Source organism: Panthera pardus, unplaced genomic scaffold, assembly GCF_024362965.1.
Source record: "Panthera pardus isolate Hobbes unplaced genomic scaffold, ASM2436296v1 HiC_scaffold_3, whole genome shotgun sequence".
In the NCBI taxonomy this organism is placed as follows: Eukaryota; Metazoa; Chordata; class Mammalia; order Carnivora; family Felidae; genus Panthera; species Panthera pardus.
Genome location: NW_026526876.1, coordinates 16,616,403 through 16,630,605, shown reverse-complemented (window position 1 = coordinate 16,630,605; position 14,203 = coordinate 16,616,403). Strand labels below are relative to the sequence as shown.

Genomic DNA, 14,203 nt, shown 5'->3' with positions numbered 1-14,203 from the left:
GGGACCCTGCTTGGGATTCTCTCCCTCTCTCTTTACCCCTTCCCCCCTCAAAAATAAATATTAAAAGAAAGAAAGAAAGAAAGAAAGAAAGAAAGAAAGAAAGAAAGAAAGAAAGAAAGAAAAGACAAAAATCCTAAAATGTGTGTGAAACCACAAAATACTCCAAGTAGCCAGAGCGGTCGTAAGGAAGAACAAAAGTGGAGGTATCACACTTCTGAATTTCAGACTGTACTACAAAGCCACAGTAATCAAAACAGTGGTACTGGCGCAAAAATAGACAGTCTGGGGCACCTGGCTGGCTCATTTGGTAGAACATGTGACTCAGTCTCAGAGTTGTGAGTTCAGGCCCCACGTTGGGTCTAAAACTTCCTTAAAAAAAAAAAAAATTAGACACTTCGGCCAGTGGAACAGAATAGAGCCCACAATTAAACCCCAGCATATACAGTGAACTAGTATTTGACAAAGGAGCCAAAAGTACTGATTGGGGAACGGATGGTATCTTCAACAAAAGGTTCTGGGAAAAATGGAGAGACGTGCAGAACAATGAAATTGGACCCCTATCTCACACTACTCACAAAAATTAATTCAAAATGGATCAAAGGCTTAAACAACAAAGCAAAACAAAAACAGAAGAAAATTAAAGAAGAGGCCTGTCAGTATTGGTCTCGGCAATAACGGGGGGCGGGGGGGGGGACAGCAAAAGCACAGACAACAAAAGAAAAGTCAACAAATGAGGACTACATCGAACTCAGAAGTTTCTGCACAGCAAGAGAAGCACCAAAATGAAAAAACCTATAGAACAGGAGGAAAATTTTGCAAGCCATGTACTGGATAAGGGGTTAATATCCAAAATCTATGGATCTATCAGTCAAACTAATGACCCAAAAAAAGTTTGATTAAAATAACTAAATCGGGGTTGCCTGGGTGGCTCAGTCGGTTGAGCGAACGACTTCGGCTCAGGTCGTGATCTCGCAGTCCGTGAGTTCGAGCCCCGCGTCAGGCTCCGTGCTGACAGCTCAGAGCCTGGAGCCTGTTTCAGATTCTGTGTCTCCCTCTCTCTGACCCTCCCCCGTTCATGCTCTGTCTCTCTCTGTCTCAAAACTAAATAAACGTTAAAAAAAAAATTTTTTTTTAATAAAATAACAATCGGCATTTCTGCAAAGAGGACATCAGAGTGGACAACAGATCTGTGAAGATCATCAGGGAAATGGAAATCCAAACCACAGTGAGGTCTCCCCTCACATCTGTCAGAATGCCTTTTCTCAAGAAGATAAGAGGCAGCAGGTGCCGGCGAGGACATAGGGAAAAGGGAACCCTTGTTGCAATGTCGGAGGGAGCGTCAATTTGTTCACCTGGCATGGAAAACAATACGGGGGTACCTCCAAAAACGAAAAGAAGACTTACTGTACGGCACAGCCATTCCAGTTCGGGCATCTACCCAAAGGAGGAAAACAGGATCTTGACAAGATAGTCGCTTCCATGTTTATCTCATTATTCACAACAGCCAAGGAGTGGAAACCATCCAAACGCCCATCAACGGATGAACGCGTGGAAAAGATGCCACCATATATACACAACGGAATATGATTCAGCCACGAGAAAGGGGAGTATCCTTCAGTCTGCAACATAGCCTTCATTCTGACAGATCTTAAGCACATCAGAGGAAGGCAAGTTCTGTATGATATCGCTTGTATGTGGCATCTAAAATGTTAAACCCCACGGGAAACCGTGAATGGCAGTTACCGGGGAGCAGGGGTAGGGGGGTGAGTAATGGTGTTTCAGGGTACGAATTTGTAACAAGGAGTAGATAAGCCGCAGAGATCCAGTTCACGGCACGCTGAGCGCACAGTAATGTTGTAGTATGATGATGTAACAGGGTAAAATATGGCTACGTGGACCATCCTATTACAGCATGTAGGTCTATCCAGTAACATGTACACCTTAAGCTTATACAGTGTTACACGCCAAATTGATCCAGTTAAAAGATAAATAAGTAAAACAATAATTCTGTTAGATATTTACATGGAAAATGTAGCTGATTCTCATTATTCGTCTCCAGGAAACAATAGGGTCGAATTCCTGTAAGCCACAGCATTTTTGTCAACCAGTTCGTACATAACCTTCCTTTATGTGCGTTTCTGGCTAAAGATACCTTATTTAATACATATTTCTCACAAAGATGCCGTATATCTTTATAGTAAAACGTTGGCTAGAAGGAGTTAGCATTTTCCCGACCCTGGGTCCTGTGACCATAGATCTCTTTGGCCGTCCACACTGAATCCAGTGCTGTCGGCTACACCTTTCGAAAATCAGTCGTCATGTTGTGACTCCAAAAAGTTAGCCACTCTTCCCTTCTTTCCATAGCTTCATCGCACACGGTAGATGTTGCTTTAGCTCTTTCTGGGCAGCCTCACCTACAAATGGGTGACTGTTCTCTTCCTCTTGCCGGATGCACCATATCGTTCATTCACTCACATTGAGCTTGAACAACAGCACCGCAGCTCCTGCCTGAACAACACTTAGCTGACGTGTTTTCTCCATCGGGCACGGCGCAGCCTCATTGCCCCCACGAGCCCTACAGCATACGTCAGCACTGTGCTTGGGGACCACTTCCAACGCCGAAACCGCCAACAAAGAGAACAAAACTGAAAACAGTGGCGCGAAATAGACCACAGAGGGACACTTGTTGCTGTAGGGGAGCCGAGTGAGAAGCATCTTGTTTGGTCTGAGCCGGGAACGCGTGTGTCGGGCAGCCGGGACTCTTCGCCATCCCCTGCGTGTCCACAGACGACCCCAGAAGTGCCACGGGTTCTGATCTGGGGGCTACAGGTAAATGTAGCCAGTCGGTGAACGCACAGATGTGGCATCCGTGAATAGGAAGATCGACTTGATAGTTCCATGCAGGTGCCGAACTGTTGTGGTGCAAGCTGCCAGGACAGAAATGACCCATCGGTTCAGTGTGCGCTTGAAGAAGTTCATTGTACCCGGTTAGAATTGTAAGACGGCACAAAGTCACAGGTAGCCACACGAAACCAGTCGCTGGCCGGAGAGCGCATGAGGGCGAAAACCTTGTCTGTCTCGTATGACGTTGTGTCCCCGGCGTCTGGAAGAGCCCTCACGGGGGCGTGGGAAATGGAAACCGACGGCTGCGGGGGGTCAGCGGAGCCGTTTTAAACAGGATAATCGGGGCAGGGTCCTGAGGACCCCACCGGGGAAGGCCGTGTGGAGAACGGGGTGCCTCCCAGGAGGGGAAGGGAGGGCGGACTCGGAGCGGCCCGGGGCCCGGTTGCAGACTGTCGGGGCTCACGAGAGCAAAACCACAGCCTCCCTGTTTTCCGGGAGGTTGAGAGGCTCCCACCGGCGCCCATCTTGAGCTCGGCGCTCCTGACTGACGCTCCTCGGGCATTTGGGTAACTGTTGCCTCTGTTTGCTGTGCCCCAGGCGCCCTGCTGGAAAAGAAGGTGGACGTGGACAGGCGTGGACTGGGAGTGACCGACTACAATGGAGGGGTCACCAAAGCCCTTGGCTGCCGCCCACCAGTCTCCAAAGACTCTTCCGGGGACCGCCCCACCTTTCTTGACAAGGTATGAATTTAGGGGGTGTTTTGCTTGTTTGTTTTTAACACAAGGGACTTTTCATTTTAACCGTGTCCTTAATGCAAGCTGGATCAAATACTTGCTGGGCTGCAATACTTAAAGTGACTTTTACCCACTTTTTAAAATACGTATGAATGTTCAACTCAAAAGAGATGGTGTCGTGTTTCATGCGACGTGACTAAGAAAAAATACTGAAATTGAAAACTGATTTTCCTCGCAGTGGGTCAACCTGGCTGGCTTGTCTGCTTCCATTTGCCCAGTAACAAGGGTCTTCAAATCTCTGTTTCGCTGTCTTATTTTACACGCACAGTTCTTCCCCTTGGAAATGATGTTATGTGTTTACTCTCGGAAAAAGAGACTTGAAGTGGTTGTGCAGGTGCCCGTGTCTGGCCAGGTCAGCTCGGCCACTTGAGAGTTCGTGCGGGAGTCCGTCAGAAGCCCCTGGGGTGGGTCACGTGCCCAGACACCGGTTCGGTCCTTTCAGGACCGTCCCGTGGCGAGGCCCCCTCTCCAGACTGGTGTGACTTCACAGGGAGACGAGGACAGCATCCCACGAAATTCAATCAGGATGTTGAACCTTGGAAATAAAATTAAAGCAAGGAAGGACAAGTTTAAAAACAAAACAAAAAACAGGCTCACAGGAGACAGAGGTGAGACTTCGCCTCCGTTCTTCAACAAACAGGGTCCCCTCCCGCCCGCCCCCCTGCCGAACGCTGTGGCCAGGCTGGGCCCAGGAGGAGCGGTGCGCAATTCCAATTTAACTTAGTATCTTGTATTTACACTTGGCTCAGGATGGGACGCTGACTTGTTTCCTTACCTTTAACATGTGGAATACTGCTACACGTTTGTTGGGAAGTTAGAAAAAATAGATCTGCAAAGGGCCTGGTCCATAACGTGACCTTAACAAATATAACAGGGTAAGAGTCTGTTTTGTGACCTACCCTATTATTGGCTTAAACTGCACAAAATTGCTGTTTGCGGGTCAAAAACAGCTGAGTGTCAGCAGAATCCAACCAAATGTACACCTAGAGCCTCGATGATGACTTCTCGGAAGGAGCGGGTTTACTTGAACACGGTTGTACACCGTTTTCTAAATGAGGCTTTTGCGAATGTTTCCGTCGTCCTCCTGACTGCTGCCCCTGGGCGGGGTCGGTTGTGTATGAGAGCGTCCCAAGCTACCGTGTGTGCTTGCGGAATAATCGTTGACAGTGAAAGCAGCGTCTCAGTCTGGTTTCTCTTTTGCTTTTCCCCTCTTCCTCTGGCCCTTGTTCTCCATTCTCTTGTTGCCCACACTGTTTTGACCTCCTGATTCCTTACCATCCACACGCCTCTACGCCCTTGGGAAACTGCTTTGTGCTCTGTGGATGGACACTGCACACAGCTCACCCTCTGTTTCTCCCATCAGGACGGCGGCCTGGTGGAAGAGCCCACGACTTCACCATTTTTGCCTTCACCAAGCCTGAAGCTCCCCCTTTCAAACAGTGCACTCCCTAATCAGGCCCTGGGTGGGATTGCCTCAGGGCTGGGCATGCAAAACTTGAATTCTTCTAGACAGGTAAGGCCGTGGGAGAAAGCCAGCGCGGTCTCTGTTTCACCTGCCTCTAAAAAAATGTGTTTGAGCCACAAACTGTCCCATTTTTAATGAATACCCATACTTCACGATACAATCACGTATGAAAAGGTAGCCGAGAGAGTAGAAAGATCATCCTGCAGGTAATGTGCAGGTGTCAGGAGTGGAGTCCAGCTCCTGGGATTGAACCATAGTAAGGGAAATGCTTCCAGATCGTATTGTTACATGTAAGTAACACATAGTTCAGTGCCCTTGGTGCTGACCTACCGCTAGACTCCTTCATGGAGCCAGGCGGTGCCGTCCTTTCTCCTGGCCTCAAAACTGGAAATACACTGGTCTGTGAGAAAACACCACCTTTTCCCCTGCTTTGCCCTGAAGTCGAGGTGACATTTCGCTGGCTTCCAGAGAGTCGTGTTGGCATTCTCCCTCTCTGACGCTCAGGGAAGGGGAAAGTCCCTGTCAGGCTTTCACCTGACAGGGAACTGAGAGTTGAAGGGAAGGGAAGACTCTGAGAGTTGCGTTGGCTGCTGCTCCCTGGCACTTGTCTCTCCCTGTCCTTCTGGAAGACGTGACCTGCTTTCCTGGCTTTCCTAGGACTTCCTTTTCCTGGGTTTCCTCACGCAGGAGGCTGACACGCACCCACCTCCGAGACCCCTCTCTAGGTGGAGGCTAAGCTGCGTGAGGCGGCCACGTGCGCACCTGCTGTCCCCGGTGACGGTCAGCGGCGCCTCCTGCCACCAGCGTCCCTGTTTGTGTGGTCCTCGCGGCCTGACGTCACTGATGCCGGTGGTAGTGCAGTGCAACGCCTGTTTCGGGTGACCTGCCGTCTGACAAGTAACCACCCTGCAGGCGGGGTGATGGGAGAGAGCCCCCGTGCCTGGCCGCTGACTCGCCCCAGAGAAGCGGGAAGGACACCTAAAATGCATTGATTAGATCTCACACACAGATGCCTGCCAGGATCTGGCCTTTTACTCAGCTTCAGCTTTGGCTTTTGTTGAAATTATACTTCTGTTTCCTACTTGAAAATGTCGCTGTCTTCGGCTTAGTGATCCCCGCCCTGACGACCCTGCGTCACCACAGGTCTCCCGTGACAGAAATAGAGCAACCCAGTGGCTCCGCGTGGCCGTGGTTCGTGGCACCGTATTATCAGGGTTTGTCTGGACGGGATAGTCCTGTCCAGGGACGTTTTCCGGCCGGCACTGTCGTGTGGCTTCTGCGATTTGGAAACACAGGCAGGCCTCGTGGGCCGGTCGGACCGTCGTCTGTAACCAGGCCGAACGAAACCGTCTGTGAAATTCACTTTGGTAGAAGTTCACGGTGCAGGGGGGAGTAGATACGCTTTGGCTCTCGTGGCCAGGCAGGCGGGGCCTCCCCCGGAGCTCCCGCGGCGCCGGCGCCCTAACGCCCCGGTCCCTCCCGTGTCCCTGCAGATCCCGAGTGGCAATCTGGGCGTGTTCGGCAGCAGCGGAGCAGCACAAGCCAGGACCATGCAACAGCCGCCGCAGCCGCCCGTGCAGCCTCTGAGCTCCTCCCAGCCCAGCCTCCGCGCTCAAGTGCCTCCGTTTCTATCCCCTCAGGTGGGGCCCGCACCCGCGCTCCGGGCAAGGCCACGCACGCACGCACGCACGCACGCACGCCTGGGCCATGGCCATGTCACCGCTGTAGAGTGAGGGCGGGCTCACCCCCGCCCGCCCGACAGGAGGCTGCCAGGGCCACCGGCGTGGCCACTGGAAGCGCCGAGCGGGGGTCCTCCCGTCGTGCCGGGTGGAAAGGCGCCTCCCTCGCTACCAGGCTGCCATTTGTGTCCTGCTCTTGACAGCTGTTCAGACGAGCCCGATGCACTGTCCTAGCTGGGAGAGGAAGGTGGCGAGCCGGCACTTTGCTTAGGACGTGAGGGGCCACGTGGGAGCAGTCAAGGACCGAGTAATGCTTTAGTGGCCGATGAACGGGATCGTGTGTCAGACCATATACGTCACAGACGTCTTAGTTAAGTCCGTTACTTCGTATTAGACCAGGCTTCCCACAGAGATTCCTTAAGAATAAAAAAAGAAGTCAAACGGAAGTCAGGAAGAGATTGTTACTGTTTTGTGTAGCTCAAAAGCATATGGATTCTTTCATTTTAATACTGTTTACTTACTGAGTAACATTCCATAATCTTACTCTTCGCACCGAATTTTTCATTACAATGTTTCGGTCTTTTCCCATGTAAAAATATTCAATAATAGATACTGATAATAAGGTATAGAATTAGCTGGAAGTAATTACTTCCCCACAAGTAATTGAACCCACGTTTGTGCCCTGAGCCGAGATGGCTGAAATGCAGGTCAAGTAACCGTTAAATTCATTCATCAGGACACGGGGCGAACTGCTCTGACAGAGACCCCAGAGGGCAGAAGCTCAGGCCAGACAGGCATCTGCTTCTCTCGGGCGGCCGTGCAGGAGGCGGCGGCTCAGGGCTGTGGGGCGGCTCTGCCACGGCCCCTCCCGACAGCAGGGAGCCCCACCCGGGCAGGGGCCCTGGGCCCGGGTGGAGGGCAGCAGGCTTCCCACACTCGGCCAAGTGCGTGTCACCCCTCCCCCACCCCCCCCCACCCCCCCCCCCCCCCCCCCCCCGCCCCATGCCCATACCCGCCGCCTAGTGGCAAAGACTGAGATCCCCGGTGCCGGGCCCCACCTGGTTCCCAGCCGCGGAGGTGCCCGTCCTGTTGAGAAGGGCGGATTGACGGTCCAGGCTCAGGCCGGCAGAGCCAGGGTGGACCACTTCCAGAGCCCATCCTGCGATGAGACCCTCCCGTGGGGTGGCACGGTGCCCGCCAGTGGGTGCGACTTCTCCGAGATCCCACGTCCACGGTCTCCAATCCTTAAATCGTGCCCGGCTGTTTTTGTGGTGACAGAACGTGAGATCCGTTTGCAAGGGGGTTCCCCGGAGCCCGAGCAGCTCCACTCGTGACCGCGGCGTTTGGAGGAGGAAGGCTTTCTCTTCTTTGCCTGCCTGCCTCCCGTGCGTCTTTCCCACAGAAGCACGTTAACTGCAATGGCAGAACGTCCAGGAGTTTGTCAATGGCTTTGGAGTTGATCCTTGAGACAGGTGTCACTCATCAACGAGTCTGCACCTTGAGAGACCAGCTGCACAGGCACCTGACGCCATCCTTTGTGTCCAACAGGTTCAAGCACAGCTTTTGCAGTTTGCAGCAAAAAACATTGGTCTCAACCCTGCACTATTGACCTCGCCGATCAATCCTCAGCATATGACGATGTTGAACCAGCTCTATCAGCTGCAGCTGGTGAGTGGACAGATCCGTTCAACTTCTAGAACTAAGCAAGTGTGCGCCCCTGACGTTCACGTATCTCTGCCAGCCACACACCCTGACCCGTACAAGTAGCTGGTTTAACGCTTTCTCCATGTCAGGGAGGCTCATTGAGACCCTCCTAAAATTTGTGGACCACTAAAAAAATGAGGAAGTTTTTCACTTACGGGTGCTGTTCCTTAGCTTTGTAAATTCCCTGGTCCCTTCACGGAGTCGTCCAGGTCTTACTGTCAGGCATGCCCTCTAACTTGGGGTCTCAGCTAGCTTTTCTCATCCAGAGTTTCCCGTCTGGACCACAGAACACAAGAAACGCTTGACGATTTTCTAAATTCTTCAGGATGGTATACACGAATACTCTTTTGGAAGCATAAAAGAGAAGTTACTTCATGACATACAGTAGAATGCTTTGGAGATTAGGATTTAATTCTCTCTCGAAACCCCTGTTGAGAAAGGTTGATGTAGCCTAATAATTCTGGAAGGCTTTACAGTTCAACAGGTCTTAAATTTTTAATTGTCAACAGTCTTTCTACTTTTACTATAAAACGCCAGGTCACGTGTCACGTATGAAGGCATACTGCATTTGTGTATGCCCAAGGACCAAGTGTGTTCTTTCTTTCTTTAATATGTTGACACCTGGTTTATTTGGAAGTCTCGTCCAACAGCTTCATCTCCTAGAAAATGACCAGGATTCATGAAGGAAGGAAAAAAGGCCTCCGATAGACAAAGGCATTGATGCGAAACCTTTCCTCACAGGAGAGCCCTGGGCCCTCTCAGCCCTAAGCCTTTACTGTCTGTTAGACTCCCATCTAGCCAGTTTGAGTGTCAGCTTCCCAGTAAGGAGCAGCATGGGACGGGAGGAGACAAGTGCCCCGAGACAAACTGTGGTGTCGGGGAGGACACAGAGCTCTGGAAGGGGGGTCGTGACCGTGACAGACTCTCAGAGACAGTTTCTTTGTCCTTAAAATGGGAAATGGGGGCACCTTGCGGCGTGGGGGTGAGGCTTCCCAGGACCCGAAGGCACCAAGGGTGGGTGGTTCAAGCGCACAGGATTAGTGCTTTTACTACCAAGCTGACCTCAGATGACAAAGAAGGAAACAACCATAAAAATCAGGTACACACGTAAAAAGCATATTATTTAGAACTCTTGCTGTAGAGGAAAATCGCGTTATGCTCCTTGGTAACACTGAAGACGTGGCTGTATTCTGACATGAGACGTATCTGATTATCGTACTGATGTTCTAGAGTCTCTTATTCATACAGTCATTTTTATTGCCCCTTACGGTGTGAAAGACCTCAAGAAAATCTTTTCTTTTTTCCCATGGAGGCATTTTAGTTACACGTATGTATCACATCTCTAGAAGCAGAATCCCAGGATCTTCCCTCTGGTGCGTTTTCACCTTGCTTCTCCCTGGTCCACGATGCCCGCTGAGGCGGTCGGCACCGTGACACCAAACGGCAGGACGGGAGCAGATTGCTTGGCCATCTTTCTAGATGTTTGGGCTGTGCATCACGTCTGGTGCTGGTCGCTCCGCCCGGGAGGCTCACAGCACTTTTCCCCACTCTGTGAGCATCAGTGATCTCAAATTGGCCGCCGTCACCGTGCTTCGTCATCGCAGTCAGACACCACACGGTGACTTTGGAGCAGGGCCTAGCCTGCTAAGCTAGGTGTTTGCCTCTCTTTCCGGCGTCGTTTGTGCTCTCGAGAGCATCTGCCAGGACATTCACTCACACTGCCGTGAGAGCATGGGAAGATGGCGGAAACTGCAGGAAAATCTTGAATTACGTTTCATGTATTCTGTTTTAAAACCAAGCATGCTGTTTTTAATTTTTTTTTTTTTTACTAATTTTTTTAAAGTTTATTTATTTTTGAGAGACGGAGCGTGAGTGGGGGAGGGGCAGAGAGAGAGGGAGACACAGAATCGAAAGCAGGCTCCAGGCTCCGAGCCGTCAGCACAGAGCCCGACGCGGGGCTTGAACTCATGAACCGTGAGATCACGACCTGAGCCAGGCAGTGCTTAACCAACTGAGCCACCCAGGTCCCCCTTTAATTTTTTTTTTTTTTTTTTTTTTTCCAAAATAATCGGTAAAAATCGGTTTTGGTGCACTCTGAGGTTTTTAGGGCCTTTACGGATTCACTTAAGTGAAGTATTTTATTTCTCTATAATTCACAGATTAAGGAGGCACTTCTAAATATTTTTTAAATTTATTTCTTTTTGAAAGAGAGAGAGAGAGAGCATGTGCGTGTGCAAGTGGGGGAGGGCCAGAGGAGGGGGTGGGGAGAGAGACTCCCAGGCAGGACCTGCATTGTCAGTGCTCAGCCTGAGCCACCCAGACACCCCTGGTTTTTCATCTTGCCATCATTTGTTTTTATTTTTAGTTGGTAGGACTCAAGCAGAAGAATTTTGATCTTGGGGCACCTGGGTGGCTCGGTCGGTTGAGCATCTGACTCTTGATTTCAGCTCAGGTCATGATCTCACGATTCGTGAGTTCCAAGCCCTGTGTCGGGCCCCGGGCTGACAGTGCAGAGCCTGCTTGGGATTCTCCCTCTCCCTCTCTCTGCCCCTCCCCTTCTCTCTCCTTGTCTCTCAAAATAAATAAAGAAACAAGAATTTTGGTCTCTTCATCAACTAAAAACCATTTGCAGACAGACCTCACTGTCTACCCTGCACGGGGGCGGGGGGTGGGAGGTGGGTACTGGCTGAAGTACTTTGTAAAACTCCACGCACTGGAAGGATTTGGGGAAGACATTTCTCCTTTTAAAAACGCTCTGCCTCACAGGAGGCTTAAACCGCAGCACGGTCAGGGGACCACGAATCTTGGCCGCTTTCTGCCTTTTTTTTTAAACTACTACGCAACGGCGGAACCGCTCGTTGACGACTTTCTTCCAGGATCTTAACTGTTTTCTCTCGACAGGCATACCAACGTTTACAAATCCAGCAGCAGATGCTACAGGCTCAGCGCAGCGTTTCCGGACCCGTGAGACAACAGGAACAGCAAGTAGGTGCCACCCGGAGGGCACAGCCGGACTCGCGGGCTCCCGTCTTCCCCGATCGGAAGACGCCAGGTGGCCGGCCGTTCCACCGTCGTTGACTTTCCGCCCGCCGGGCCGCCCCTGTTAGCGGTGCCGCGGTCCCCTGGGTTTGGGAGGAGGAGACCGGACGCCCCGGGTCTGCGGACAAGCGAGGGGCGCCACCTGGGGACCCCTTCGAATCCGCGTCTCTGCCACCAGGTCGCGCGCACAATCACTAACCTGCAACAGCAGATCCAGCAGCACCAGCGCCAGCTGGCCCAGGCCCTGCTCGTGAAGCCGCCGCCGCCCCCCGCCGCACCTGTCTCTGCACCCCTCTGCAGGCAAATCGGCCATGGACAGCTTCCCCCCTCACCCCCAGGCCCCCGGCCTGCCTGACCTGCAGACCAAAGAGCCGCAGTCTTCACCCGGCACCTTTGCTCCCTACCCTCTCGGTGAGTCCCCGGCGTGGCCGCTCGGCGCTGGGTCCCCGGCCCGCTCGGTGGGGGAGCGGCGCCGGCTGTGCCGCAGAGCAGGGTCTCGCCGCGGCCGCGGATACCTTTAAGCATAAAATCTTTGAAGGCCGTCCCAGTGGAAGCCCCAGAATTCCCGCACTTCCGCTGTTGAACCAGTTCTATCCCCGGTTTCCTCCTCTTTAGCAGCCGCCGTCCTCCACCCTGACCGCAGGGTGAGTCTCTAACAGTTTTGCTGGTAAAGGCGTTCAGGTTTTTACAAATCGGGCACTTCTTGGAAAGCCACGGTTGTCCCTACGCGTCCTGTGGTGTGGAAAGGGGTTCGTGTCATCCACCCAATCCCCATGCACGTGTTGACCCGTTCGTTCGCCTGCAGGAGGCGTGCTCGTGAAACCCACAGGTGAACAGAAGGCAGGGGCCGCCCTCCGGGTCTCACAAGCTAGCCAGGGGGCACAGGTCACGTAACCGAAGGCCGTACCGAGGAAATGTCGCGGGGAGGCATCTGTCCGTAAATTGATGGCGCGTGAAACGTTTGCTAGAAGAAGCCAGAAACTGGTGAAAGCTCTCAGGTTCGTCTGTCAGGTGGCTATTAGTCTGAGGCTACAGGACAAAGGCAATTAGTGACCCGGGAAATGCACATCCGAACGAGCAAAAGCCAGTTCATGATACTGGATTTGCTCCCGGCCGATGGCGTCCCTTTCCATGACGCTACTCTCAAAAGAGCCATAAATCCCAATCGTGTGAGCACTGTCCACTTGACAAACGATCGGTGTGGTGCGTCCTTAATATGAAACTGATGAATGCCCACTGTGATCATTCCACCCCTTCCTCACTGTCCCGCGCTCACAGCCTTTTATCGCACGGAGCTGGGTAGTCTGGTAGCCGAGGCCTGGCCCGGGAGCTGGCCCACCCACCACCAGGGCTGGCTCAGCGCTTCTTGTGTGGCTTGCCCGACTGCCCTCTGCCTCAGCTCCTCATCTAAAGTGGGGGATATGGGGGCGCCTGGATGACTCAGTCGGTTAAGTGTCCAACTCCTGATTTCGGCTCGGGTCATGATCTCACGGTTTGTGAGATCCAGCCCCACGTCGGGCTCTGCACTGACAGTGTGGAGCTTCCTTGGGATTCTCTCTCTCTCTCTCTCTCTCTCTCTCTCTCTGCCCCTCCCACGCTCTCTCTCTCAAAATAAATAAGTAAACTTAAAAAAAAAAAAAAAGAAAGATCCTTTTCCTCCACTCCTCACCCCCAGCACACAGCTGCACACCCCTGCTCTCTCTCAAAAATCAACTTTAAAAAAATAAAGTAGGGATACTTCCCTCCTGGGGTCCTTTAAAGATTAAGTGAGTTAATACATGAAGTTCTCAGGACAGTGCCCAGCATGCAACAAGCCCGTCTGGAATGTGAGCCGGACAGAGGCACGTCTGGTTCAGGAACTGTTACTTCACAACCAAACTCCACTCTGTCTGGTATCCCAGAATGCTTCAGCTTCAGCCTCCTAGTGTCCATGTGGCCTCTTCTTTTTGGGGAACAAAGTACGTCAGTCTTCACTCTTACAGATTCTTTCTCAGGGCAAATGAAAGAATTAGTACAGTGAATCTTCAAAATGAGATGAAAAATGATTTTGATAATCTTGTATAAAGTTGCCTATCCGGTTGGTTCTTGGCGTTTTTCTTCAGCGGTTGTATTTCCATCCACCTTCCTTCCCCCATCCACAGCGTCTCCTCGCTCCAGTGTTTGCTGACTGCTGGAATCTGTCGTCCACACGGGAAGATCGGGCGTAGAGTAACAAAAACTAACCTTCCCGGACAGCGCTTCGGAGGAGGGAGGGCACGTGCTCACCTCGTGGGGAAGGAGAAACCGGAGCAGGGTCTCCGCTTGGGTCTCAGAGGAGCGGGGACTTCAGTGAGGAGGAAGGGGCGCGTCCCGGGCGGTCACGCTGACTTGTGGGGCGTCCACGAGTGAGCGGGCATCCCCTCGGCCGACTAGATCTGTGCAAAGTGAGGGTGGCCTTCCGGCAGCCCCTGACGCACACAGGGGTTTTCTTCCATCCACAAAGTGTGTGCGTGTGTGTGTGCTAATTGCCAAAATTTCAAAATCGGAGGTTTTTAAATAAAGGTGACTTCTGGCTTCTCTTCAAGTGGCTCCACTGGGTCTGCCCGCCCCATGGCTGCCACTGGCTGGCACCAGCGGCAGGCACTTCAGGCGGGACGAGCCCTGTAGGGTTCGTCACCCTCCCCAGCAGGCCCGCCTCA

General features: G+C 52.2%; 1 protein-coding gene across 1 annotated transcript in view; it reads left to right on the top strand.

The window, feature by feature from the left end:
* TNRC6C (trinucleotide repeat containing adaptor 6C) overlaps positions 1–14,203 on the top strand; it is a 96,610-nt gene that overhangs the window by 65,613 nt on the left and 16,794 nt on the right. Inside the window, 7 exon segments of the mRNA XM_019466070.2 lie at positions 3,442–3,584; positions 5,002–5,151; positions 6,597–6,743; positions 8,331–8,450; positions 11,388–11,471; positions 11,704–11,789; positions 11,791–11,936. Of these exon segments, the coding sequence (XP_019321615.2) occupies positions 3,442–3,584; positions 5,002–5,151; positions 6,597–6,743; positions 8,331–8,450; positions 11,388–11,471; positions 11,704–11,789; positions 11,791–11,936 (876 nt within the window).